This window comes from Pelobates fuscus, chromosome 4 (genome assembly GCF_036172605.1).
Source record: "Pelobates fuscus isolate aPelFus1 chromosome 4, aPelFus1.pri, whole genome shotgun sequence".
Taxonomy (NCBI): domain Eukaryota; kingdom Metazoa; phylum Chordata; class Amphibia; order Anura; family Pelobatidae; genus Pelobates; species Pelobates fuscus.
In genome coordinates, this window is record NC_086320.1 from 211,284,497 (window position 1) to 211,309,856 (window position 25,360).

Sequence of the window (25,360 nt, forward strand, 5' to 3'; positions counted from 1 at the left end):
GAATGAAACTCCGATCCTATTCATTGCTGTGGCTGCATCTTGCAGCCGCTTAGTAGATAACTCCCTAATTCCCACGGTATCAGGGAGCTATCTACTAAAAGGCTGAAAGACCTAAATTGGTCTTTCAGCCAAATTTACTAACACCAAGTAAAAATGACTTGGTATTAGTAAATAATATGCCCCTACTCGCTATACCGCGAGTAGGGGCATGTCTAGTAAGCAGTGAGCAGCCTGTGGCTGCTCACTGTAGAAAAAAAGAAAAAAAATATTGCCCCCCACCCCTAAACGACGGGTGGGGGCTGTAAAGTAAAATAAGGGAGGAAGACCTATTGTCCCCCCCCCCCCGCCCCCACCCCTGAGCGGTGGGTGGGGGCCATAAAGATAATGAGGGGGGGGGACCTACTGTCCTCCCCCCGGCCCCCACCCCTGGGCGGCGGGTGGGGGCCATAATAGTAGTGGGGGGGGGGACCTACTGTCCTCCCCCCCGGCCCCCACCCCTGGCCGGCGGGTGGGGGCCATAATAGTAATAAAGGGGGGGGGACCTACTGTCCTCCCCCCCGGCCCCCACCCCTGGGCGGCGGGTGGGGGCCATAATGGTAATAAGAGGGGGGGGACCTACTGTCCTCCCCCCCCGGCCCCCACCCCTGGGCGGCGGGTGGGGGCCATAATAGTAATAAGGGGGGGGGGCCTACTGTCCTCCACCCCCCGGCCCCCACCCCTGGGCAGCGGGTGGGGGCCATAATAGTAATAGGGGGGGGGACCTACTGTCCTCCCCCCCCCGGCCCCCACCCCTGGGCGGCGGGTGGGGGCCATAATAGTAATAAGGGGGGGGGATCTACTGTCCTCCCCCCCCCCGGCCCCCACCCCTGGGCGGCGGGTGGGGGCCATAACGATAATGGGGGGGGACCTACTGTCCTCCCCCCGCCCCCACCCCTGGGCGGCGGGTGGGGGCACTAAGTAAATTCCCCCCCCCCCCCCCATCAAGGTGACTAGGGGTGCCCAAGCCCCTAGTCACCCACCCCCCACCCAAATAAAAAATGCCCCTACCTACCCCCCTCACCCTAAAAAATAGTGAGGGGGGAATAAAATTGCTAACCTGTAAAGTAAAATTAAACTTACCATTCGACGTCTTCTTTTTTCTAAAATCTTCATTTTTCAGCCCCAAAAAAGGCCAAATAAAAAACCATCATAGCCATCGAACTAAAAATAAAATAAAAAACCCGAGCGCAAAAAAAAAAAACCCGACGAAAAAGAAAAAACCCGAGCGCACAAAAAAATAATCCATCTTCACCCATGGAGGGCTCCGCGCAGACTGAGCTCCGCAGGGCGGGGCAAGGCTTATAAAACCTTGCCCCGCCCTGCAATTAGCCTAAGAACACTCTGATTGGTGGGTTTAAGCCAATCAGAGTGCTCTTTGTCATTTTACAAGCGTGGGAAAGTTCTTTGGAATTTCTCTGATTGGCTTAAACCCACCAATCAGAGTGTTCTTAGGCTAATTGCAGGGCGGGGCAAGGCTTTATAAGGCTGTAAAGTAAAATAAGGGAGGGAGACCTATTGACGTCGAAAGAAGACGTCGAATGGTAAGTTTAATTAGTTCGACGGCTATGATGGTTTTTTATTTGGCCTTTTTTGGGGCTGAAAAATTAAGATTTTAGAAAAAAGAAGACGTCGAATGGTAAGTAGGTCCCCCCCCCCCCTTATTACTATTATGGCCCCCACCCGCCGCCCAGGGGTGGGGGCCGGGGGGGGGACAGTAGGTCCCCCCCCCCTATTACTATTATGGCCCCCACTCGCCGCCCAGGGGTGGGGGCCGGGGGGTGGAGGACAGTAGGTCCCCCCCCCCCTTATTACTATTATGGCCCCCACCCGCCACCCAGGGGTGGGGGCCAGGGGGGGGACAGTAGGTCCCCCCCCCTATTACTATTATGGCCCCCACTCGCCGCCCAGGGGTGGGGGCCGGTGGGTGGAGGACAGTAGGTCCCCCCCCTTATTACTATTATGGCCCCCACCCGCCGCCCAGGGGTGGGGGCCGGGGGGTGGAGGACAGTAGGTCCCCCCCCCCCTTATTACTATTATGGCCCCCACCCGCCGCCCAGGGGTGGGGGCCTGAGGGGAGGACAGTAGGTCCCCCCTCATTCCCATTATGGCCCCCACCCGCCGTCCAGGGGTGGGGGCCGGCGGGGGAGGACAGTAGGTCCCCCCTCATTCCCATTATGGCCCCCACCCGCCGTCCAGGGGTGGGGGCCGGCGGGGGAGGACAGTAGGCCCCCCGTCCCCCCCTTATTACCCTTTTTTTTTTTTTTTTTTTACAGTGAGCAGCCACAGGCTGCTCACTGTTTAGTGGACATGCCCCTACTCACGATATAGCGAGTAGGGGCATTGGGGAGATTTTAATCTCCCTTGTGCTATTATGGGGGTCATATTGACCCCCATAGAGTGAGGAAGGGACCTGGGGGGCTTATGAAGTGGTGGGGAGCACTGCTCCCTGCCGCTTCTATAGTTACATATTACAAGGAGGGAGCTGCACGCCGGTAGCTCCCTCCTTGTAATAAACCGAACAAACAAACGAACACTGATACACAGTGTTAGTTTGTTCGTCTGATTTTTTCTATTCATTCATTCGTCTGTCTGATGAATGAATGAATAGGTGAAATTCCCGTTCGCATGTCCAGATGTTTCACTGGGCATGTGCGGAAATCTCAGGGCTATCTAGTGTGGGCAGATGACGTGTCCCACAGGGACTTCACCTACCCACACAAAGATGGCGGCGCCCTGAATATAGATCGGGGCAGAAAATAAAGAATAAAAAATAGGTAATGTGGGGGGCATAGGGGCATTTGGGGATGACTAGGGGGTCGATTGGATGTAGTTGAGGCGGGAGGGGGGTTAAAAAAAAAACGGAATTCGGCATGACAGTGCCGCTTTAACAGTGATGCTTAGCCCATGTAGTTTTTTTAGCATGCTCACTTGTAACATACCATGAAGCTGTGTCATTTACTCCACTGCCAAGCTCCATACCCTCAGAGAAACAGACATGTACTGATATTACTTTTTGTGTGGGTATCCTCTTCCCCTAGTGAAGGCTGATTTAAGTATGTTTTATGTTGGCAGCATGAAAATGGTAGTTATAGTAAAAGTTTACTCATGGCTTTTTATGTGCATAATGATACAGAGTAGTCTAACTAATATAGGCATTCTTTGATTAATAGAATGTTACACATTCCGGTAGACACAAAGGCCACAAGTTGCAAATACAACGTCAAAACAGCTGGCTGGGAGATATTTTGGATTGGCAAGACGTTGCTTCGTTTGTTCACGAAAATATTGAAACTTTTCTTTCGGTAAGGTACCTCACATCATTATTGTTATTATTATTGTTATTGCTTTTTAAGCTATAATCTGTAACTTTGGTTTTTAGGCTTTGACAGCTCTTAATGAAATATATATATATATATTTAAAAATGTCATCCCATTGAATTGGTCTCGGTGCACTGTCCCTGTCCCCTTAACCCAGTTGAAGACATGGCAGTTTTAGAGAAACTGCAAGGTTTTCATTGTGATCTTAAGAGTTTAGTGGCTGTCTACCAGATATCCACATGAGACACTTCCTGCTGTTTCATGGAGTTTAACTTTGTAAACCGACGTTGGACGTCCTCAAACTTTGCATGAGGACATCCAGAGCCTTTTAAATCTCCATAGGAAAGCAATAATGCGTTTGCGCTTTAGGTTGCCCCTTGAGATGATGGATGAAGAGCCAGCTCCAAAGGAGCCGCCGGTGAGTTTGCTGGGGCAAAGAGGAGGGCAGAGGTACACTATAGTGTTAGGAATACAAATCTGTATTCTGAACACTATAATGTTCCTTTAACCCCTTAAGGACCAAACTTCTGGAATAAAAGGGAATTATGACGTGTCACACACGTCATGTGTCCTTAAGGGGTTAAAGGGGCACTCCAGGCACCCAGACCACTTCTGCCCATTGGAGTGGTCTGGGTGCCAACTCCCACTACTCTTAACCCTGCAAGTGTAATTATTGCAGTTTTTTATGAACTGCAATAATTACCTTGCAGGGTTAACTCCACCTCTAGTGGCTGTCTAGTAGACAGCCACTAGAGGGCACTTCCTGCATAATAGCACAGAAAACCTGCGCTAGAGCGTCGCTGGACGTCCTCACGCTGTGTGAGGACCTCCAAGGTCGCTCAATTCCTCAATTCATGCGCATTAGGTCTCCCCGGCCGGTGGGCGGGATCAGTCTCGCCCACCAGCCGACGTAATACAGAGGAGGAGCGGCGGCGGAGGAAGAAGCAGCGACGTGGGACATGTTGCTGCCTCTGGTAAGTTACTCAAGGGGTTTTCACCCCTTCAGCAACCGTGGATTGGGGGTTGGGAGGGAGAGGGGACCTGCAGTGCCAGGAAAACAGATTGTTTTACTGGCACTGGAGTTTCCCTTTAATGAAGCAGTTTTGGTGTATAGATCACTACTCATTTTTTTGTCATTTAGGAGTTAAATCACTTTTTTATGCAGCCCTAGCCACACCTCCCATGCATATGACCTACATAGTAGGAATGGATTCAAATAGATGCCAAATTATTAGTTTAGAATGTACACATCAGTTGAATTCAGATTTTTATTGTTTAAATAATTTTCCCGTGTTTGTATATTACTTGTAATAAGTATTCTCCTGAGCATGCCATGATCTTGTTTTCATAATTTATTCAGTGACTTTATTAAATTTTAAAATGTCTTACTAACATGCATTTGTTAAAAAGTGTTACTGTAATTTCATCAGGATTAGTACAGCTAGAAAATTTAAAACACAGGCTAATTGACCTTTTAAATATGAAATTACATGTCTTCCACTTGGAAAAATGTTTTATTTTTTTGTTTGTTTTTAAAGATACTGGAGTCACTGTGGATTGTGATGAGCCGAAATCTAAGCCTACTTTTCACTACTGTAACCACATTATTTACTGTCATCTTTTACAGTGGTACAGCACTTCTCAATTTTGTGTTATCTTTGGTATGTATTCGAAGTGTGCTCCATATTGTAAAATGTCAAAGATTTCCATTGACCTTTTTGAGATATACACACCATCAATGTCAGTTTCATGCACTTCTAATGCAGCTTCCATTTTTGTTCCATTCCATAGCTTTTTAAACCCCAATCTTAGACACTATATTGCCCAAGCTTATCATCTTGCCATTCAAGGTACCCAGTAGGCTAAGCTTCTCTAGCCCTTTCTGGACCTCAAAACATGGCCTTTTCGACATCTGTCTAGATATCACAGCCACCATTTTTAAAAGACAGCTTCCAGGGAATGCTTGGTACAGAGTAGGCAAGAACAGGAAAGTTAATTTAAAAACCCAGAGCACACTTCTGTTGACAGTGGCATGCTGACTTGAATGCCAGTAACTGCACGGTTACGGGGAGACCACTCCCTAAGACATCCCTTTTGAAGAGTAAGTACAGGTTTTGACATCTGTAGAAGGATCTACATAGGTCTCCTGAGGTTAGTGTTTATCAGCCCTCAGAGCCCATACTTCAGCAGGAGGGTGTGAGTGCCAGTTTGAGCATATAGCAAGATGTAGTATGGTATTGTGTTTTTCTATCAGGGTGCAGCATTTTGTTTGGAAGGTTGTAGGTTAACAAAGTATTTGAAATTGGAGCATAAGTCTGACCTTCTTTCTAACTTAAAACGTTTTGATTTTCAATTGATAACCGTCATTAGCCCTGTATTCTTGTGCACACTCTCATTTCTTCACTGCCCCTGTGCCTCCCGCCTTCTCTGCCTTTGTGTGCCTGGTATTGTCTTCACTATTTAATACATTTGCATTTTATAGGCTATTAAAAGGTGTACTTTTAAAAGACAAACTTGGTACAACAAAAGCAAGTGCACTGCCATTGCAGTACTAGCATGTATGATGGATATTTACCAGCCTTTACAATCGTAACCAATCCTTCAAACACTTGGAATGAGTTAGTGTTCGGCTACTGTTTCCTGTTCCTGCTTGTGACCGTACTACTGACACAGCCCTAACCTGACTCCATAGCATGACAGCCTGTGTTCCAACAGTTGGGAATGAAGTGCATGTATTATTTTATTGTAGCATCTATAAACTCAGATTGTGAGCTCTGATTTACTGGAAGCTCCTGTTCTAATATATACTTTTGTCACATTTGGTAACATCCTTATAATTATTCCTGTATCTCCCCTATGATGTGTGACTCTAAAACATGCTATGTACAACATTATAGCTCAATATAAATGAAATACTGCTATACAGATAACATAATAGTGATGGCTCACACAGATTGATTGTATTTGGGGTAGATGTACTAACTGGCTAATCGCATATGTAAAAATATTTGATTTACTACTTTGTAATTTAATCCCAAATTTAAAAATGATACATTTTTAACATATTCACTCCAAATTCCCCAATGCGTATAAATATTAAGTGGTAGTTTGCGTTGTCTTTTCTGTTTGCAGAACTCACTCTCCATTAATTTCTGCATAATATTTTTTTACTAACATTATAATGTTGATTTGTCTTCTAGGTAATTTTTTTGACTACTCTGTTCTATCTACTGAGTTCAAGTGACGAGTACTACAAACCAGTAAAGTGGGTTATAAGTCTCACCCCACTTTCTCAGCCAGGACCATCCTCCAATATCATTGGCCAGTCAGTAGAAGAAGCTATAAGGTAAGCAATGATACTTGTTTACTGTGTAATTTTTAAATGTATTACCTACAAGTGTTACAGGGGAACACTGAAGAAGCCACGCACAGAATCCGGACGCAGGTAATTTCAGGAAGTAAAGATCTTTATTCTCACCGATCGGGTCTCAGATGAACTCCTGTTCAAAAGGTCTAAACCCTGAGCACATGGAGTAGAGGCTTTTTTATAAGCTATGCATCCCCCATCTGTACCCTTACACCAATCCGCAAACATGATACACAGGATTACCTTATATGGACAGGCAACATGGCCCTTTAGGAAAATGGAATGTGGTTTCAGTTCTTGCATATGCTCAGTACATTGATGACAGTATCTTAGCTACATGTAACTACTAACAGATACAACATATACCTGTAATTGTATATGCCACATGGAGATTTTGGGCCTACCTGAAATCCCATCACATTCCCCCCTTTGATGCTTCTGATACAAAGTACTCCAGATGCATCACTTACCATTCTTTGCCAATACCACTCAAGTTTTCACTACCAGAAATTGCTTTGCATGCTTTGAATAGTAGGATGCCTAACAAAGTTTTATTTATCAATGCCCCCTGAGAGTAGGTATTTTGAAGAATCAGCCAGATTGTACGAGGTTGGAATTGGAGATCAAAGCACTTGGGTTCACCTGACAATGGCTGACATACACTATAATCAGTGTCTAAGTATCTATATTTAGACACAGATCCTTTACATTCATAATGTGGGTGCCAAATAAGAGTTTGAGATATCTGGTTACCTGTTTTTGTTGTCTTAATACAACTATCACAGCCTTGTATGTCATCACCTTTACATTCCGTATATATAATAAAAACACTAAAACACACAAAGAAATACATTGTGATGGAAGTCTTCATCCACATTTTCAACCGTGCAACGGCACCTCAGCTTCCCGCTTGTGAGGGCTGCAAGGAATGTGGTTCGTCTGATCCTCTGTTCCCTTCATAGAGGTCCCTTCAAGACACTCTGGCTATAAAAATGTTGGTAGGTGGTCAGGCTTTATTATGGCCATCAAAACACCTTCTTGCTGGTCTCTGATATCTTTCTAAACCACGGTTTTTGAAAATCGTCTCGTACCGTTAATCAAACTTCAGGGACAGCTTCTTTCCCAGTAGCTCCTATTACAGTGACAGTCTTTCCAGAGGGAGGGGCTACTAATTTGGTCACAACAGAGTGTTCATCACCCGTATCAATCATGAAGGGACTTTTCTTTTCCCCTATTGTTACTTTGACCATAGGCTCCGCTCGGCCAAGGGGGATGGAGCCCGGTCTGTATCAATAGTCCTCCATGACTGTATCAGCCAGACCCACAAAGTCCCTATCATCCCTATCTTTTGGTCTCTGATAGTATCTACCTTCCTGGACATCTCCTCTGTTACTACTGTCGCTCCCTCCGAGACTTCCTCTTCCTCTATAGCCACCTCTATAACCACCTCGTCCCCTTTTCTCCTCTTGTCTAAAACTTGCTTTATATCCCCTCTGTGGGCAGTCACTTTTCCAATGTCCTTCCTCTCTGCAATACGCACATTTATTTCCACCTAACTGTGGTCTGTCATTCCTAATTTAACCTTCCCTTTCTATCTCTCCTCCTTGTCTACCCACTCCTGTAATTGCTACAGCATTTCTGCATTTCTCCTCACGCTTCCCTATTCATATAAACCCTGTTTGCGATTTCCATTAGCTGTATTATGGACATTCTCACTTTTGCAATTTCCTTTTAATGTCACTCTGGGCCTGGCTGACGAATGCATAATTATTCATACGAGAATTTTCAGGGGCTTCGGGATTAAAAGGGGTATAAAGTCTGTAGGATTCACGCACTAGGAGATTCATCAGTTTTTTTGTAATATTTCAGCTGTTCTTGACATGTTTATAGCCTTTTTCCCACTTGCTTTCATGCCTATAATAATGGCTTGTTGGTAAGCGTTTAAATGAATCATATCACCAATCTGGATCCGTATTGGAGAAATGAGCAGTAGCCCAAGCCGCTGGATTTGCTTGGTTTTGGGTATGGGAAGTCTCCTCAAGAGCTTTAAGGGCCGCTTGGTTGATAGGGGTGCCTTTCCTCGGAACTTAATAAAGTTAATAGTAACAGTTAATAATCAGCCCAAGTAGGGTTGTGGGTTTGTATGATCGATGTGACCAAATCAGTCAAAGCTTGTGGTTTTTCCGTTTATGAGGGGTTATGGGTTTTCCAAATAAATAAGTTGGTTGTAGTAACGGGAACATAATCACATACAGGGTCTCAGTCTCCTAATTGCAACTGGCCATTGCCATCAATATATGTTGGGCCAGGTATAAGTCGGAGAGGCATCTGTAAATGCCAGGTTGGAGGGTACCAGTAATCATACATGTTAAAACCGGACTATGGACATTTGTAGAATATTATCCTCTAACAAGTTCCGGTTAGGGGTCGTCAGGTGGGTGGAGGAAGCTAAGTTAATCATGTCGGTCGGTAATTTTGTTAATAAAATATTTTGGACAGGGCTAGGAGGAGCATGACCAGTAACTAAAAAGGACAAAAGTGTATTCCAGCGTTTTATACCATTGATCATTTCTTCCAGTTGTATTTCAGACTCAGTTACTGTTACTGTAGGCACACAGAGGGCTCAGTAGTTATAGTGCTATGTCAATAATTATGGTACAATGTCATTGCTGAGAATTATCTGATTTAATAAACTCAGTTACTGTCATTAAGAACTCTCCTCACAATTTTGACTGTTTAATAATAAAATTGAACAATAATAAAATACACTAAAATACACTCCTAACAAAAAGGGAGTCAGTTCAGGGTACAAAGAACCAGTGGGGGTAGGCACAGGAATAGGTGTGTCCAGGACAGATGAACTGGTATCTAAGGTGGGTGAGTGGGTAGGTGGAGACAATGGAGCAGGGGGAGTGGAAACACCAGCTACACCAGTTTTAGCTTGGGAGGAAGAGTAGGGGGTTGGTAAAGGGAGATCAGATTCATGGGGGGTGTCCAAACTCGGTGGAGTTGAGGCCTTAGTGCATAGGCGTGCGCAGCCTATTGCATTAGGGTGTGCACCCTAAAGCACAAACACACACCGCATGTATGTGTGTGTATATATATATATATATATATATATATATATATATATATATATATATACACACACACACACACACACACTGCTGTTTGTGTGTGTGTGCTGTTAGTGCGCTGTGTGAGGGTGCTGGTAGTGTGCTATGTGGGTGAGGGTGTTGTTAGTGTGTTGTGTGTGAGGGTGCGGTTTGTGTGTGAGGGTGCTGGTAGTGTGCTGTGGGTGCTGGTAGTGTGCTGTGGGTGAGGGTGTGTTCGGGTCCTGTTAGTGTGCTGTGTGAGGGTGCTGTTTGTCTGATGTGGGTGCTGTGTGTGAGGGTGCTGTTTGTGTCGTGTATTTGTGCGTGTGCTGTTTGTGTGAGGGTGCTGTGTGTGTGTGTGAGGGTGCTGTTAGTGTACTGTGTGTGAGAGTGTTGTGTGTGTGATGGTGCTGTATGTGTGCTGTGTGTGTGAGGGTGCTGTATTTGCGCTGTGTGTGTGCTGTAGTAAATATACCCCCTCCCTTCTTACCTTATGATAGGGAGGGGAGATCCTTGCTGCCATGTGCCATCCCTGGTGGTCCAGTGTAGAGTATACTCTAGCCTGCGGGGCTAGAGTTCACTCTCGCGAGATCTGAGCGTTGCCACGGCAATGCTCAGATCTCGCGAGAGGAACCTGGCGAAGCTTCTGTCTAGAGCTCCCCGGGTCCTCTCCTGCCTCCCTCTATGCTGCTGTGGGCCGGTGAGGTAGATCTTTGATCTCCCCGCCGGCCCATGGAGGCTTAGAGCAGAGCCGGCACTCAAATAGTGCCGGCTCTGCATGAGCCTACAGGGGAGATCCGGAGATCTCTCCTGCCGGCAGGGGTCAAGTCCTGGGGAATAAAGTGTAAGAACTCTCCCAAGATTCCCACCCCCCCAAAAAAACAATATACACTCGTGTATATATACGTGCACACACACATATATATACGCGTACACACACACATACACTCACAGACACACACACACACACATACACACACATACTCTGACACACACCCACACATACATTCACAGACACACACTCACATACTCAGACACACACACACTCACAGACATACTTAGACACACACACACTCACAGACATACTTAGACACACACACACTCACAGACATACTTAGACACACACAGACAGACATACTTAGATACACACACAGACAGACATACTTAGATACACACACAGACATACTTAGACACACACACACACATACTTAGACACACACACACAGACAGAGACACTCACAAATTATTATTATTATTATTTATTTTTAATAAAAAATTGTCCACCCAGCCTCCCTACCTGGAGTGCTGGCGTGGAATTGTCCCTGGGGTCCAGTGGGTCGGGTGCCGGTCTCCATCTCAGCCGCGGCGAGGGAGCTGTGTGCTGTCTGCTTCCTCTCACCGCGCGGGCTGTCTGCTGTAGCTGGGAGCCGGAATATGACGTCACGCGTTCCTGCAGGACTCACAGGCGTGCCGCGGGGATTAGGGTGTGCCTAGGCACACCCCGTGCGCACGCCTATGCCTTAGTGGACAAACACGTTCTGGCATCCATGAGGCTGCATCGTTCCTTGTGGCATAACGTGATCCAATTAGGCTGTTTTCCCAACAATTTGCTTCCAACAATAAATATACAGAAACTAATCATAAAGCCCCAGCATACTAGTTATAACAATGTGAACCTGCTGTATTAACCCCTTAAGGACCGGCCTGTTTTTGCGATGTTGTACGTTAACGACCAGGGCTTTTTAACACTTTTGTGGTGTTTGTGTTTGGCTGTAATTTTCCTCTCTCTCGTTTACTGTTCCCATACAAGTTATATATTGTTTTTTTCAGGACAAAAAGGGATTTCTTTATATACCATTATTTGTATCATGTCATATAATTTACTTTAAAAAAAATAATAAAATATGGTGAAAAACGGAAGAAAAAAAAACATGTTTTTTGACTTTTGCTTGAAAAATCTTTTACTTATCTACGAATGCTAATGAAAAAAACTGCTAAATAGATTTTGTCCTGAGTTTAAAAACACCCAGTGTTTACGTGCTTTTTTGCTTTTTTTTTTTGCACGTTATAGGGCTATAAGTACAAATAGGAAATTGCTGTTTCAAAGTATATATTTTTAAAATGCATCAATAGTGACATTGTAACACTATTATCTGTCATAAATCTCTGAATCGCACCCCACATGTATGTATTTTTTTTTTTTTTTTTTTTAAAGTAGACAACCCAGGGTATTCAATATGGGGTCTAGTCTTTTTTAGTAGCCACTTAGTCACAAACACTGGCCAAAGTTAGCGTTCATATTTGTTTGTGATTGAAAAAAGTAAAAAACTAAATTGAACGCTAATTTTGGCCAGTGTTTGTGACTAAGTGGCTACTAAAAAGGACTAGACATACCCCATTTGCAATACCTTGGGTTGTCTTCTTTTGCAAATGGTATGCCATCATGGGGGTAATTTTCATTCCTGGGCTACCATACGCTCTCAAAGGCAATGTAACCAACCTGCCAATTTTGAATGTAAAAATATTTGACCGTTATATTTGGCCCTGTAACTTTCAAAAACGCTATAAAACCTGTACATGGGGGGTATGGTTATACTCGGGAGACTTTGCTGAACACAAATATTAACAGTAAAATCTATCACAACAATTATATCCTCAGTAAAAGTGCTATTTGTGTGTGAAAAATGCAAAAAAGTCACTTCCACTGACAATATCATCACTGTGATATGTTTTACTGTTTTGAATTACTAATGTTTGTGATCCATCATCCATCCCTCTCTATCCACCCATCCCTCTCTATTCTTCCATCCATCCCTCTTGATGGATGGAGAGATTGTGTGTGTATGTTTACAATATTTACTATTTGTGTGTTTGTATACAAACACTAGATATAGAGATATCTCTCTTTATAGTGTTTCTATGAAAACACACAAAGTTTGGGCTGAGGAGGGTTGCGGTAGGAGGGGGGCATAGACAGCGAGCTGTGCTGTCCCTCAGCTCACGAACACGCATACCACACTTTGCCACACTTTTAAACTTTGCCAAAGAAATACATTGAGTCAGTGCTTTCATATGGAGATTTCGGCGTCATCTAACAGAGTTTTAGTCACCAGTGCAGTGGAAGCACCTCCCGTGGGTGACCGCCACTAGAGGTGGACTTACTTTTATTGTAAAGCGCTGCAGAATAAGCTGGCACTATATAAATAACAATAATAATAATAATGCTACCAATTTAAACATTTAAACATTGCATGGTAAAAAGGACAGGGACACTGCACCTAGAGAGATTAATTCTGCATGAACAGCAACGTTTACAGCGCCGGTGTTCTATCAAATTTCCCTACCTCGTGAAAATCCCCTACCCTCGTCACTTCTGGTGAGTGGAATTAGCTGGATCCTGTGCTGCACATGCGTGCTAGCACTCCTGCTACTCCTCCACAGAAAGGTCCTGGAAGGTAAGTAAAACGAGTTTTACACTTTCATTATAGTTAGTGCAGTCACTAAGCTTAGGCACACAAGACATTTAGGGTTAAATGAGGGTTCAAATTAGGGTTAGGTAAGTTATTTTAACCTCTCTCACACTCTATTCTTACCCTAACCCTTGGGGTAGGGGTTAAAATAAAGTGTGAGAAATCCCTATTTAGTGATAATCCCCTAATGTGAAATATCACTAAATATGAACAAGTCCCTAATCCTAACCCTAATTTGAACCCTAACAGTAACCCTAAATGTCCCATGTCCTAAGTTTAGTGAATGCACTAACTATAATGAAAGTGTAAAAATAGTTTTACTTACCTTCCAGGACCTTTCTGTGGAGGAGTAGCAGGAGTGCTAGCACGCATGTGCAGCACAGGATCCAGCTGATTCCCCTCACCGGAAGTGACGAGGGTATGGGATATTCACAGGTAGGGACATTTGATAGAACACCCAGTTTAAATCCTTCTAGTGGCTGTCACTGACAGCTACTAGAGTTGCTTCCTTTGAAATACGCGCATAAAACTCTATTATAGCTATTTCTATCAGATGATCATAGAGACCATCTGAATGGCAAAGTGCAGTGTTTTACTGTGCATGCATATTAGCCTACCAATGCTTTCCTCTAGGAAGCATTGGATTGGCTGTAATATCAGTCTTGATTATCTCAGCCAAAGAGGCAGTGAGAAGGGAGAAAAGGTAAGTATCCTATCTACTTAGAAGAGCACAATAGCATGCACATTGCTTACCTAGATTTCAGTAAGGCTTTTGACACTGTTATGCATAAAAGACTTATCAATAAACTGCCATTTTTAAGTTTGGATTTCAATATTGTAGAATGGGTAAGGCAATGGCTGATTGACAGGCAACAGAGGGTTGTAGTCAATGGAGTATATTTAAAGCTTGGTCTTGTCACCAGTGGGGTACCTCAGGGATCTGTACTTAATTTTTTTGTTAGTGATATTGCAGAAGGTCTTGATGGAAAAGTATGTTTTTTGCTGAAGATATGTAACAGGGTTGATGTTCCAGGAGGGATAAGCCAAATGGCAAATGATTTAGGTAAACTAGAAAAATGGTCAGAGTTGTGGCAACTGACATTTAATGTGGATAAGTATAAGACAATGTATCTTGGACGTAAAAACCCAAGAGGTCTAATCTCAACATCTGAGGAAAGGGATTTCAGATGACTTAAAGGTAAGAAGACAATGTAATAGAACGGCAGGAAATGCTAGTAGAATGCTTGGTTGTATAGGGAGAGGTATTAGCAGTAGAAAGAGGGAAGTGCTCATGCCATAGTACAGAACACTGGTGAGACCTCACTTGGAGTATTGTACGCAGTACTGGAGACCATATCTCCAGAGGGATATTGATACTTTAGAGCAGAGGTTCCCAATGAATTTTTCCTATGGAACTCTTTGACATAGTGTATCAACATTGAGTGTTTATATATAATTTTGGGGTGTGAATTCAGGGTTACACACACATACAGATACACACACTGACACACAGATGTACACACTCTGGCACACATACACACTGGCACAAACACACACACTCAGATTCACACAGTGGCACATATACACACTTACACACAGATATACACGCTCTGTCACACAGCACACACACACACACACACAGATATAGGCACACTTAGATACATACAGGAACACATACACACACCTTGACACACAGATGCATTCTGACACACACTCTGACAAATACACATAACTTGATATGCACACTATGGCACATACACACCCATATACATACACACACACACACACACTCAGATACACAGTGACAAATACACACACATTGGCACATACACAGGCCATACTTTTTATATTTAGCATTTTTTGTGGTTGAAGAGTTAATCTAATAAATTGGAAGAGATTTTTTTTTACCCCAGAAATAGACTTTGATAAAGCTCCCCTGAATTTTCAGTAGCTAAATGGGTGATGGCTGTCCGATTGGCTAACTGGGGATCCATGGAGCTCAGGGATGGCTAGGTGTCTTTGCTGTTTCTGAACTCCCCTTCCTATGATCCTCAACCAGCCTGAAATGTAGGGGGCCAGCCATTACTCAGAGCATTTCCATTCATGCTGTGTATTGTGGGAGGTTTACTCACCAGTCTCTTTCTCACTCATTCCTGGTCAGCACAGTGATCCTCTGCTTGCAGCAGCTCACTCCCCAATTTAACAAATAAACTTGAACAGACACGACAGCAGGAGCAAATATCATAGAAACAATCATAAGGAAACCGTGGCATGACATTAGAGAGGACTGAACATTTTTTAAGTGAAATACAGGTAAATTAGATTGACAGCAAAACATAACATATAGAGGTTATTCCCCGATGAGACCCCCTGGTAATGGGATGGGGAGAGTAGGGATTATTAGGCAAGTCCAGGCAAAAAAAAAAGGCAAAATACGAAATCAAAAGGAAACCGCAGGAAAGGGTGCATCATAATTATCTGAACATTTTGGTCTCCCCACATTAAGTATCCGGAGATGAAGATGTAGGTGACCAGGAGAGCTGTATGGCTCAGTTCATGAACCCCCAATTCACCAATGCCTACCTTGGGCAGAGCGCCGTCCAGCACTCTGTGGGTGCACTACAGGTCTGAAAGCCCACATGGAAGTCTGTAGGTCAGTACTTGCCCCAGGAGCAGGGTTCCCTGCACGTTCTTCGTCTCTTCATGAGACTCTGCTCTGTGCTGCAGTAAGACTCGCCTCTGTGTCGTAGGATGATCGTGCTCGCTCCACCTCCATTTTTGTGCCTTCACCACAGGGAGTGCTAAGGACTCCTGCTGGGGACTTGAAGCTGGCTGATTTGTGTGGTCACTCGATTGCTGCGGGTTGTGTTGATGCGTCCTGCTCTCCATCTGCCGCAGAAAGGATCTTAAAGGATCTTAACATGTATAGCTTGGAGGAAAGACGAGACAGGGAGGATATGATAGAAACATTTACATACATAAATGGAGGAGACTACGTGTTCGGTCAGAAACCCCGAATTAAGTACCTATGCTGAGTGTGAACTGTACAGTGCCTCTATCACTGACACAAAATCTTCTGGGATGTCAAATCTATCCAACATTGCGTTCAAGAACCCCCAGTGTAGTCGATCAAAGGCTTTTTCAGCATCGAGAGAGACAAATAGTCCCCCCCCCGCTGCTGTGTCTTCAAGATATGGAGGAGGTTGATAACCTTTCTTGTGTTGTCCGATCCTCGTCTGCCCTTTATAAAGCCCACCTGATCGTTGTGGATTATGTGTGGCAGTATGGTCCCTAGTCTGTTTGCATATAGTTTGGCGAATAGTTTCGCATCTGTATTGAAGAGCGAGATGGGGCGAAAATTTTGTGGGGAGGTTGGGGGCTTGTTCGGCTTTGGCAGTGTTACGATATGGGCTAATAGTACTTCCTTGGGGAGCTGGCTGTGAAGAACAGCGTCATTGAATGTATTAACTAGGTATGGAGTCAATGTCGAACTGAATTTTTTATGAGTTTTTTAATCTGTCTGGACTAGGATACTTCCCCGTTGGGAGGGATTTAATTATAGCTAGTATTTCTTGGTTGTCTATCGGTTTGGAGAGGTCTGCCTGCTGGCGTTGTGTAAGCTTTGGTAGCCTTACCCCATCTAAGTAGTCATTTATACTAGTATCTGTCGGATGGCTAGTCAGTGTGTCGTCTTGTAAATTGTATAAAGTAGAATAGTATTTGGCAAAGACATTGCTGATACCCTTGGGTGTTGTTGTTTTGGTACCCTTGTTGTCCATTAGGTAGGAGATTTTTCGGTTTGCCTCTCTAGTTTTTATATGGCGCGCTAAAAGCATACTTGCCTTATTACCCTGTAGATAATGGGTGATTTTGAGTTTCTGCATGTAGGTACCTAGCTGGTCGGTTGCCTGCTGGTGTAAGAGTTTAGTGATCTGTGTGATCCGGTCTCTCGCTGCTGGCATTAGGTTAGTTTGGTTTTGTTGTATAGTTCTTGTTGCCAAGCTCTGAGCTTGGAGTGAGTGATCTTTTTCATGTAGGCCGCCCTACGGATCAGTAACCTTCTCGCCACCGTTTTGTGGGCAAGCCACACTGTCGCGTTTGTTACTTCCCCAGTATCGTTAAACTTAAAATAAGATTTAAGGTTGCCTGTCAGGGTCTTGACGAAGTCCCCATCTGTCAGCAAGGAATCATTTTGTTTCCATGGGCTGCGATGTTTAAAGTCATACATATTTTTTAGTTCTAAGGTCACCGGTGCGTGGTCTGACCAAGTGATTTGGTGTATGTTGCACGAGAGTAGTTGGTTCAGGTGAAACCTGATCGGAGGAATCCGTGTATTTTTAAAGTATGAGTTGTGAACTGTGGAATAATGTGTGTATGCTTTTTCTGTGGGATCTGTGATCCTCCATGTGTCGTATAGGTGATTAGCATGGAGGAGTTTTGCAATGACCCTGCATTGCCGTTGCAGAGGGCATTGGCTTCGGCTCTATTGGGGGAGTGTTGTATCCAGTTTAACGTCGAAGACATGGTTGAAGTCCCCCCCTATAACTGTAATACCTTTTTGAATGTTAGCTACTCTTTGTAGGATTTTATGTAAGTAATTTCTTTGGTTGGTGTTAGGGGAGTACATGTTCACTATGGCATGTCGTTAATCAGTCCTGTGACAATTGCATATCTGCCGTTTGTGTCTATGTCATGGGATTGTAGTGCAAACGTAATGTTTCTGCTTAAAAGAATGGATGACCCTCTGGACTTGGTGGGAGAGGTTGCATGAAACTGATGTGGGAAGTCTGTGGCCAGTATCTTGGGGTGATCATTGCGCCGAAAAGGAGTCTCCTATAAGCACAATATGTCTGCTCCTAAGGTCTTGGCCTCTCTAGTGAGAAGATGCCACTTTACTGGGGCATTGAGTCCCCTAACATTGAAGGTATATAACTTCACAGTGTTTTTTTGGGATGGAATTTGGTGTATAACATGTAGTGGTTCATTATTGCCAGGGCCACCGCTTTCCCCAGCCTAGTCAATCCGAGCCGTGGAGCCCTCCCTGCTCTGGTTACTGTTCCCATGGGGTCAGCGGAGTAGGGTGTCTGATTTCTCAGTAGTGGTAAGAGATTTGTGTGTGTAGGTGGTAGTGTCGGGTCACCCACTAGCCCTGCACCATTCAGTATAACATTATGAGAAACATACAGCTTTCGGTTAGGCTAGAAAACAACATAATTAACACAAAAGAAAGTATATTCAAGAACATATAATGCCAGTATAATGGCTTGGCACTGCATTGTCGCTTAGGGCCTCATGTACTCCCTCCCTCAATGGCTTTATATATATATTCCGTCTAGGTGTTCTAGCCCTGTATTGAACTTCTATAGTGTATTCCCAATCCAGCTTTATAGCAACTCCTTCAGTACAGTCTTGTGGGTATGTGTGAGCTCTGACATATTAATACCTGCTCATTGTGCTTATTCTTATTGTGAAGGGCCCCTCTTAAGGTGGAGCCGTCACAGTTCCCCGTTTTTATTTGTTATTGTTAATCCGCAATCAAGTTCCCCTAAACTGTGGGAATTGGGTATAGTGGGCCTGTTCTGTTTTTTGTTTTTGTTTGTGTTGTTTTTTTAGTTATTGTGGCATCTAATTAGGGGTTTTAGGCCTTTCGTGTACCTGTGACCAGCTGGCAGTTACGCCTGTCATGGAAAAGAAAATGCTACGTTACCTTGACCCAGTGATTGTTGATCATCATGGATTAAGGAGCTCTGGGTACCGGGGTGCATACACTCATAGTCCAAAAGTCTTATCTTTTCTTCGCCTTCTTCCACTCCGGCGACACTCTGATCCTGCTCCTCTACGCGCTGGGTTGCTCAAGTGGTGCAATGTTCCAAGAGTTCAGTATGCGGTTTCCTTCCTCTGGGGTCCCAATGATGGGGGTCTTCCACTCTCTTGATACTAGGAGTTTGGTGGGATGCCCCCATCGGTAAGGAAGATGGTGCTCTTAGTTGCGTGGTAATCGTCTTGAATTCCCTCCGGCGCTTTAGGGTGTAGGCAGAGATATCCGTGAAGATGGCCATCCCTCTGCATGCAGAAGGCAGCTGTTTGCGTTAAGAACGGCTTCTTTAGCATGAAAATAGTGCATCCTGATCAACACATCCCTAGGTGTGTCCGGGGGTATGAATTTTGGCTTGGTGGTTCGAGGAGGAACAGGTCATGTGGCAGGTCTGGCGCGAGCTCTCTCAGCTGGCCTGTGACATGGGCGGTAAGCTAAGCTGTGCCCACACGTTCGGCAATGCCCCGTATGCGTAGGTCATTGCGGCAGGCACAGTCCTCCATGTCTGCCAGCTTCATGTCTTGTTCATCTAGGCTGGAGGTAAGGCCTTCAACCGTGCACGCCAGAGTGTAGTGTGCCTCCGCAAGTTCCGCTTGGTGATCTTCTACGTGGGACGTTCGGCTGCCTAGATCTTTCAGGTCTTTGCGAAGATCTTTCATGGTTGTATCCAGTTTTGCCAATATCTTATCGGACATTTCGTCCAGGAGGTTTTTTTTTAGTGAGCTTTGTGTCAGCATGGCTTCCAGTTGTGCAGGCACTGATGTATTTTCTTGTTCAGTGTCCGCACCATGTTGGGCCTGTTCAGGCTGGTGTGAGGCTCGGCCTTGCCCGGCTCTGGAGGCGAAGAAATTCGGCTTGTCTCCATCTCTGCGTGGTCCTTTTCCCTTTAGGTTGCAACATTGTGAGGAGGATTTTTTTTTTTTTTTTTTTTGGGCTGTAATTGCTCATTAATAGCCCTCGAGGTACGGAGCTTCGGCTACATGCGTCTACTCCGTTCCGAGATAGGACAAGCCCCATAATTTTTGGAATTAATCATAATGAACTCTAACCCTAGCTAACACACCATGGTCATTTCATGCTTTTTTGCAGTTTGACCCATAGGTTGAGTGGTTACTGTTAAAGCAATCACAGTGAACAGATTGTCTTAGTGATCAACTAAGGCAGCATTTGGCTCCTAAGGTGATCAGCCAGCCTGGAATAAAATCTGCCTTTAGTAAAGCCATGCCAATCTACTTGTGCACGGAGCAGAGAGGATGTCTGCAGCCCAGCAGTATGGGTTGAGGCAGAAGATAGCGTGACAGGGAGACCTCTGTATTGGTATTGTTGACGGCCTTGAGTCTGAAGTAGCCAGCTGTATCTCAGAACATTTCACGAATGGCATGTACTGTAGCTCCCACAAACCACCAAGCACTTTTAGTGAGGACCACAATTTGTGGGCCTTTTGAAACAGATGGTATACAGAGTGCTGCCACTGTTGGAAACAGATAAAACTATAGAAATGTATCTAGGAGCTTGCATAATGCTTTACAAAAAGGTACTGATTTAAGTTAGCATACATGTTTCAAATTCATTATTGCTAATTATTTATTTTTAATGAGCTGATCCGGTATGTTTTGTAGAGAATTTAGTATGCCATAAAATGTAATCACTGTCTTGCTGCATGCAATTTTATTATTTCGAAGCTTTCAGCATTGATCGTAAAGCAGGTCCTGCTTTAAGTTTATTCATCGGTATTATAAAACCTGTAATGTGAATTTTGACTGCATGAACAGTCCAAATAACTAGAATATATTTATGCCAGCAATGACTTTAACATTAATTGGGAAGTTTTGTATAATGTTAACATCCTCATTTATGGAAGTGACCAAAAATAGTTTTAGAACATTGTAACTACATAAGCCTGCAGCATGTTCCTCTTTGCACAACTCATTCCTTCCTTTTTTTTCCCTATATCATGTTTGCTTCCTGAATTCCCATGCATTTTTGTTTTCTGACATTCCCATAACGCTTGCTCGGGTGGGGATATTGCACATTACTAAGTTGCATGTTTTCTCAGTGCAATTTAGTATGTGTGATATTTTCATATGAGTGCATGCACGGGCCTGCATAGATGTTGCATATGTATCCATTATTTCCTTTTATCGGAAGCCAAATGAGTTTGCACTCACTTCCATCTTACTGTCTGCCTTATGAGATTTACATGGGGTATGGGCTATTTGTGTTTCTGTACGAAGTAATCTTACTGTGAAGCAATGGTATAATGTATCCATTATTTCCTTTTATCGGAAGCCAAATGAGTTTGCACTCACTTCCATCTTACTGTCTGCCTTATGAGATTTACATGGGGTATGGGCTATTTGTGTTTCTGTACGAAGTAATCTTACTGTGAAGCAATGGTATAATCAAGTCTAAATATATTATTAAACATTATGAACTATTTAAGTTAAGCTTCATCAAAAGCATTTTACGAATAATGAAAACTCTAAATCCATAACAAAATCAACATAAGTTTCAACCAGATTTAGTAACAAAAAAGGATTTATTTCACGGTTATTGTTAAGCATTGTGTATGTGCATAAAACATTTGCTGTGGTAATGTGCATGCTTGCCATTTGAAGTGTTTGATTTGTACAACTCTGCCAAACTAATATTTTTACTTCTGTTCTTTCATTTTGAATGATGTGTTCTTCATTTTTAGGGGTGTATTTGATGCTTCCCTAAAAATGGCATGCTTCTATGGACTATATACTTGGCTCACTCACACAGTCTTTGGGATAAACATTGTCTTTATACCATCTGGTAAGATTTATCTCAGTACTCAGATCCGGGTATTTTAAAAAATATGCTTGTAAATAAGCACTGGTGTGTTTATAAACTAATTTTGTTAGTGCTATAAATAATTACACAGTAACGTGTGTGTGGGGGGGGGGGAGGGGTGTTGTATGCACAGGGCACTTTGGGGATTTGCAAAACGCAAATCTAGAGGACACATGAGGACAACACATACCATGAGTTTGCTTACAGCTTACCATAATATCTTAAATTACCTGTGATTTTTTGCAACCTGATTGAGCTTTGGTGTTTCTTGCTTTAAAATGTAGTTAATCGTGTAAAGGTGAGTGATATTCAATGTCCAAGTTTCTATGGTTCTGTCGGTGTTACAGATTCTTTTTTAATTTTAGACCCTACTTTGCTCCCCTTTCTAAGTCTGTTTATAAAACTCAGTAGAGCTTGGGTCAAATCTTGAGAATCAAATGCTTACTGATTGATGACAGAACCTGCCTTGTATATGTTTATGCTCAACAAGTGGGATTAGCAACTCTGTTCTATTAGGATCTTGGCACAGAAAATGAAACTAAAGTCAACTAAACACAAAATTAAACTAACCTCTTTTCTTCTGGCCTCTATAACAGACGGATACAATTTAATAGAGTACATTTAAAATAAAACAGGACATTTTTATAAATAATGACTAGTTCCTTAATACAGAACGTACAGCTGCCATAATTTAAGTAGAACTTTTTTGTTTGTTTTTGGTTTTTTTGACTGGGGGCAATGCCTAATTAATATATAATAAAACCCATGTCTATATGAGTGATATTTAACATCAACATAAACATGCATTAATTAAGAATATATATATTTATTACATAATGTTTTAGTAGTTTCATTATCTTAATATTTACTCATCAGCTGCATGGTGTATTAACACTTAAGGTGTGCCCAAAATTTAGATTTTCCATTGCAGTGTCTTTGCCTCTATTCAAAGTCTGCTATTTGAACAGCTTTAATTGTAATATCATGCTTATAGTCTCATATTTTTTTCCTTTGTCTTCTGCACCTTAGCTCTAGCAGCAATCCTTGGAGCTGTGCCATTTCTTGGCACATACTGGGCAGCTGTGCCAGCTATGTTGGATCTTTGGTTTGCCCAAGGAGAAAGCTGTAAAGCAGTGTTGCTCTTAGTGTGCCATTTATTGCCAACCTACTGTGTGGATACAGCAATTTACTCTGATATTTCCGGGTAAGTATTAAAGTAGAACAGAGCTGAGGGTTTACTGAATGTATTTTATCTTTTATTTTCATCTTCTTAAAGAGGTACTGTCACTTTTTCACTCTAACCAGTGTAATGGTTTCTCTTTAGGTATAAATGATTTTGTATTGTTAAAACAAAACCTGTAATGGTTAAGTCTCCTAAAAGGCATTACAAGCTTGTAGAAATTGCACTACAAGAAAGATTCACAAAGTGAGATTATTGCCATAGATGATCTTTCTCCCCCCACCCCCCATCCCCCCCTACACACACATAATCCTTGAACAATCAGTACACAATCAAATTTACTTTCACATTTACCGTATATACTAGAGTATAAGCCGACCCGAATATAAGCCGAGGCCCCTAATTTTACCCAAAAAAACTGTGAAAACTTATTGACTCGAGTATAAGACTAGGAAATGCAGCAGCTACTGGTAAATTTCTAAATAAAATTAGATCCTAAAAAAATTATATTAATTGAATATTTATTTGCAGTGTGTGTGTGTGTGTGTGTGTGTATGTATGAGTGCAGTGTGTGTTTGTGTATGTGTTGCAGAGCCTTGGTGGGGGGTGGGCATTTTTATTATTTTAAAATTTTTTTTGGGTTATATTATTTTTTATTTTATTATTTTATTTTAATATTATTTATATTTTTTTCGTCCCCCCTCCCTGCTTGATACATGGCAGGGAGGGGGGCTCTCACTCCCTGGTGGTCCAGTGGCATTGGCAGTTCAGTGGAGGGGGGCTGGCAGGAAGCACTTACCTCTCCTGCAGCTCCTGTCAGCTCCCTTCTCCTCTGCGCCGGTCTGGTCAGCTCACAGTGTAAGTCTCGCGGCCATGCTCTGACCCCGCGGCTCTCGCGAGACTTACACTGGGACTTGCAGAGGGAGCTGACCGGACCGGTGCGGAGGAGAAGGGAGCTGACAGGAGCTGCAGGAGAGGTAAGTTGCAGCTTCCTGCCAGCCTCCCTCCTACACAGCCCCATTGTCTGTATTATGGCAATATAAATTGCCATAATACAGACATTGACTCGAGTATAAGTCGAGTTGGGGTTTTTCAGCACAAAAAATGTGCTGAAAAACTCTACTAATACTCGAGTATATACGGTATGTTCACAAGCGTCAATGCTTCAATTCCATGCTTGAATTTTCATCAGGACAATTGAATATGAAGGAAACTTGAACTTAGAAGGCAGATAGTGTGGGCTAATCAATAATAATATTGTTACAATGTCAAGGGGTGGGATATATTAGTCAGCAAGTGAACAGTCAGTTCTTGAATTTCATGTATTGGAAACAGGAAAAATGGAAAAAATCTGAGCGATGTGTCAGGATTTCGGACTTGTTGATGGATGTAGTGAGTTAAGGTAAACCTTTCTGGTCTGATCATGCAGAAGAGCTGCTGTAGCTCAAATTGCAGAAACACTTAATACTGGTCATGAAAAAAAAGTTTTCGGAAAACACAGTGCATTATAGTTTGCTGCATATGGGGCTGCATAGCAAACCGGTTACAGTGCCAATGATGGCCTCTGTAAATCACGAAAGCGCCTTTAATGGGCATGTGAGCATCAGAGCCTCATGGAGCAATGGAAGAAGGTTACCTGACTGATGATCAGGTGGATGTCCATGCTTCAATGCATCAGAGCTGTTTTGAAAGCATGTGGGGGACCTACACGATGTTAGACTGGTGGTTTCAATGTTGTGGTTGATCTGTGTGTATGTGTGTGTGTGTGTATGTATGTATGTATGTATGTATATATATATATATATATATATATATATATATATATATATATATATACACACATATACAATCTCTTGCTGTGCTGTAGCACCTTTTTACAAACCTGCATCAGTAGAGATATGCATAGTATCATTGACATATGCATACCACCAAATGTTTATGGGTTATATCAAAAAATATTTGTAAATGTAAAGTAGAAGAAGCATATTTTGTTCTTTGCCTTTATGATCATGCTTTTCTTTATTATGTAGAGGTGGCCATCCTTATCTGACTGGTCTGGCAGTGGCTGGAGGAGCATATTATTTAGGACTGGAAGGTGCAATTATAGGTCCCATCCTCCTTTGTATACTGGTGGTTGCTTCTAATATCTACCGGGCAATGCTTATGAGCCCAACTTCATCAGTGCCAACTCCTTCATCAACTCCATGGCCATTACAAATACATCGGTAAGGAAACTGTTTATCCATGTTTTGTTTTTTG

At 43.2% G+C, this 25,360-nt stretch overlaps 1 protein-coding gene across 2 annotated transcripts in view; it reads left to right on the forward strand.

Annotated features, from left to right (window-relative positions):
* The window catches only part of TMEM245 (transmembrane protein 245), an 83,286-nt gene that overhangs the window by 56,039 nt on the left and 1,887 nt on the right, over window positions 1-25,360 (forward strand). For both annotated transcript variants that reach the window (XM_063451881.1, XM_063451882.1), the window contains 6 exons: window positions 3,210-3,341; window positions 4,896-5,018; window positions 6,558-6,703; window positions 21,803-21,903; window positions 22,951-23,125; window positions 25,132-25,326. In XM_063451881.1, the coding sequence (XP_063307951.1) occupies window positions 3,210-3,341; window positions 4,896-5,018; window positions 6,558-6,703; window positions 21,803-21,903; window positions 22,951-23,125; window positions 25,132-25,326 (872 nt within the window). The remainder of the gene's footprint in view (window positions 1-3,209; window positions 3,342-4,895; window positions 5,019-6,557; window positions 6,704-21,802; window positions 21,904-22,950; window positions 23,126-25,131; window positions 25,327-25,360) is intronic.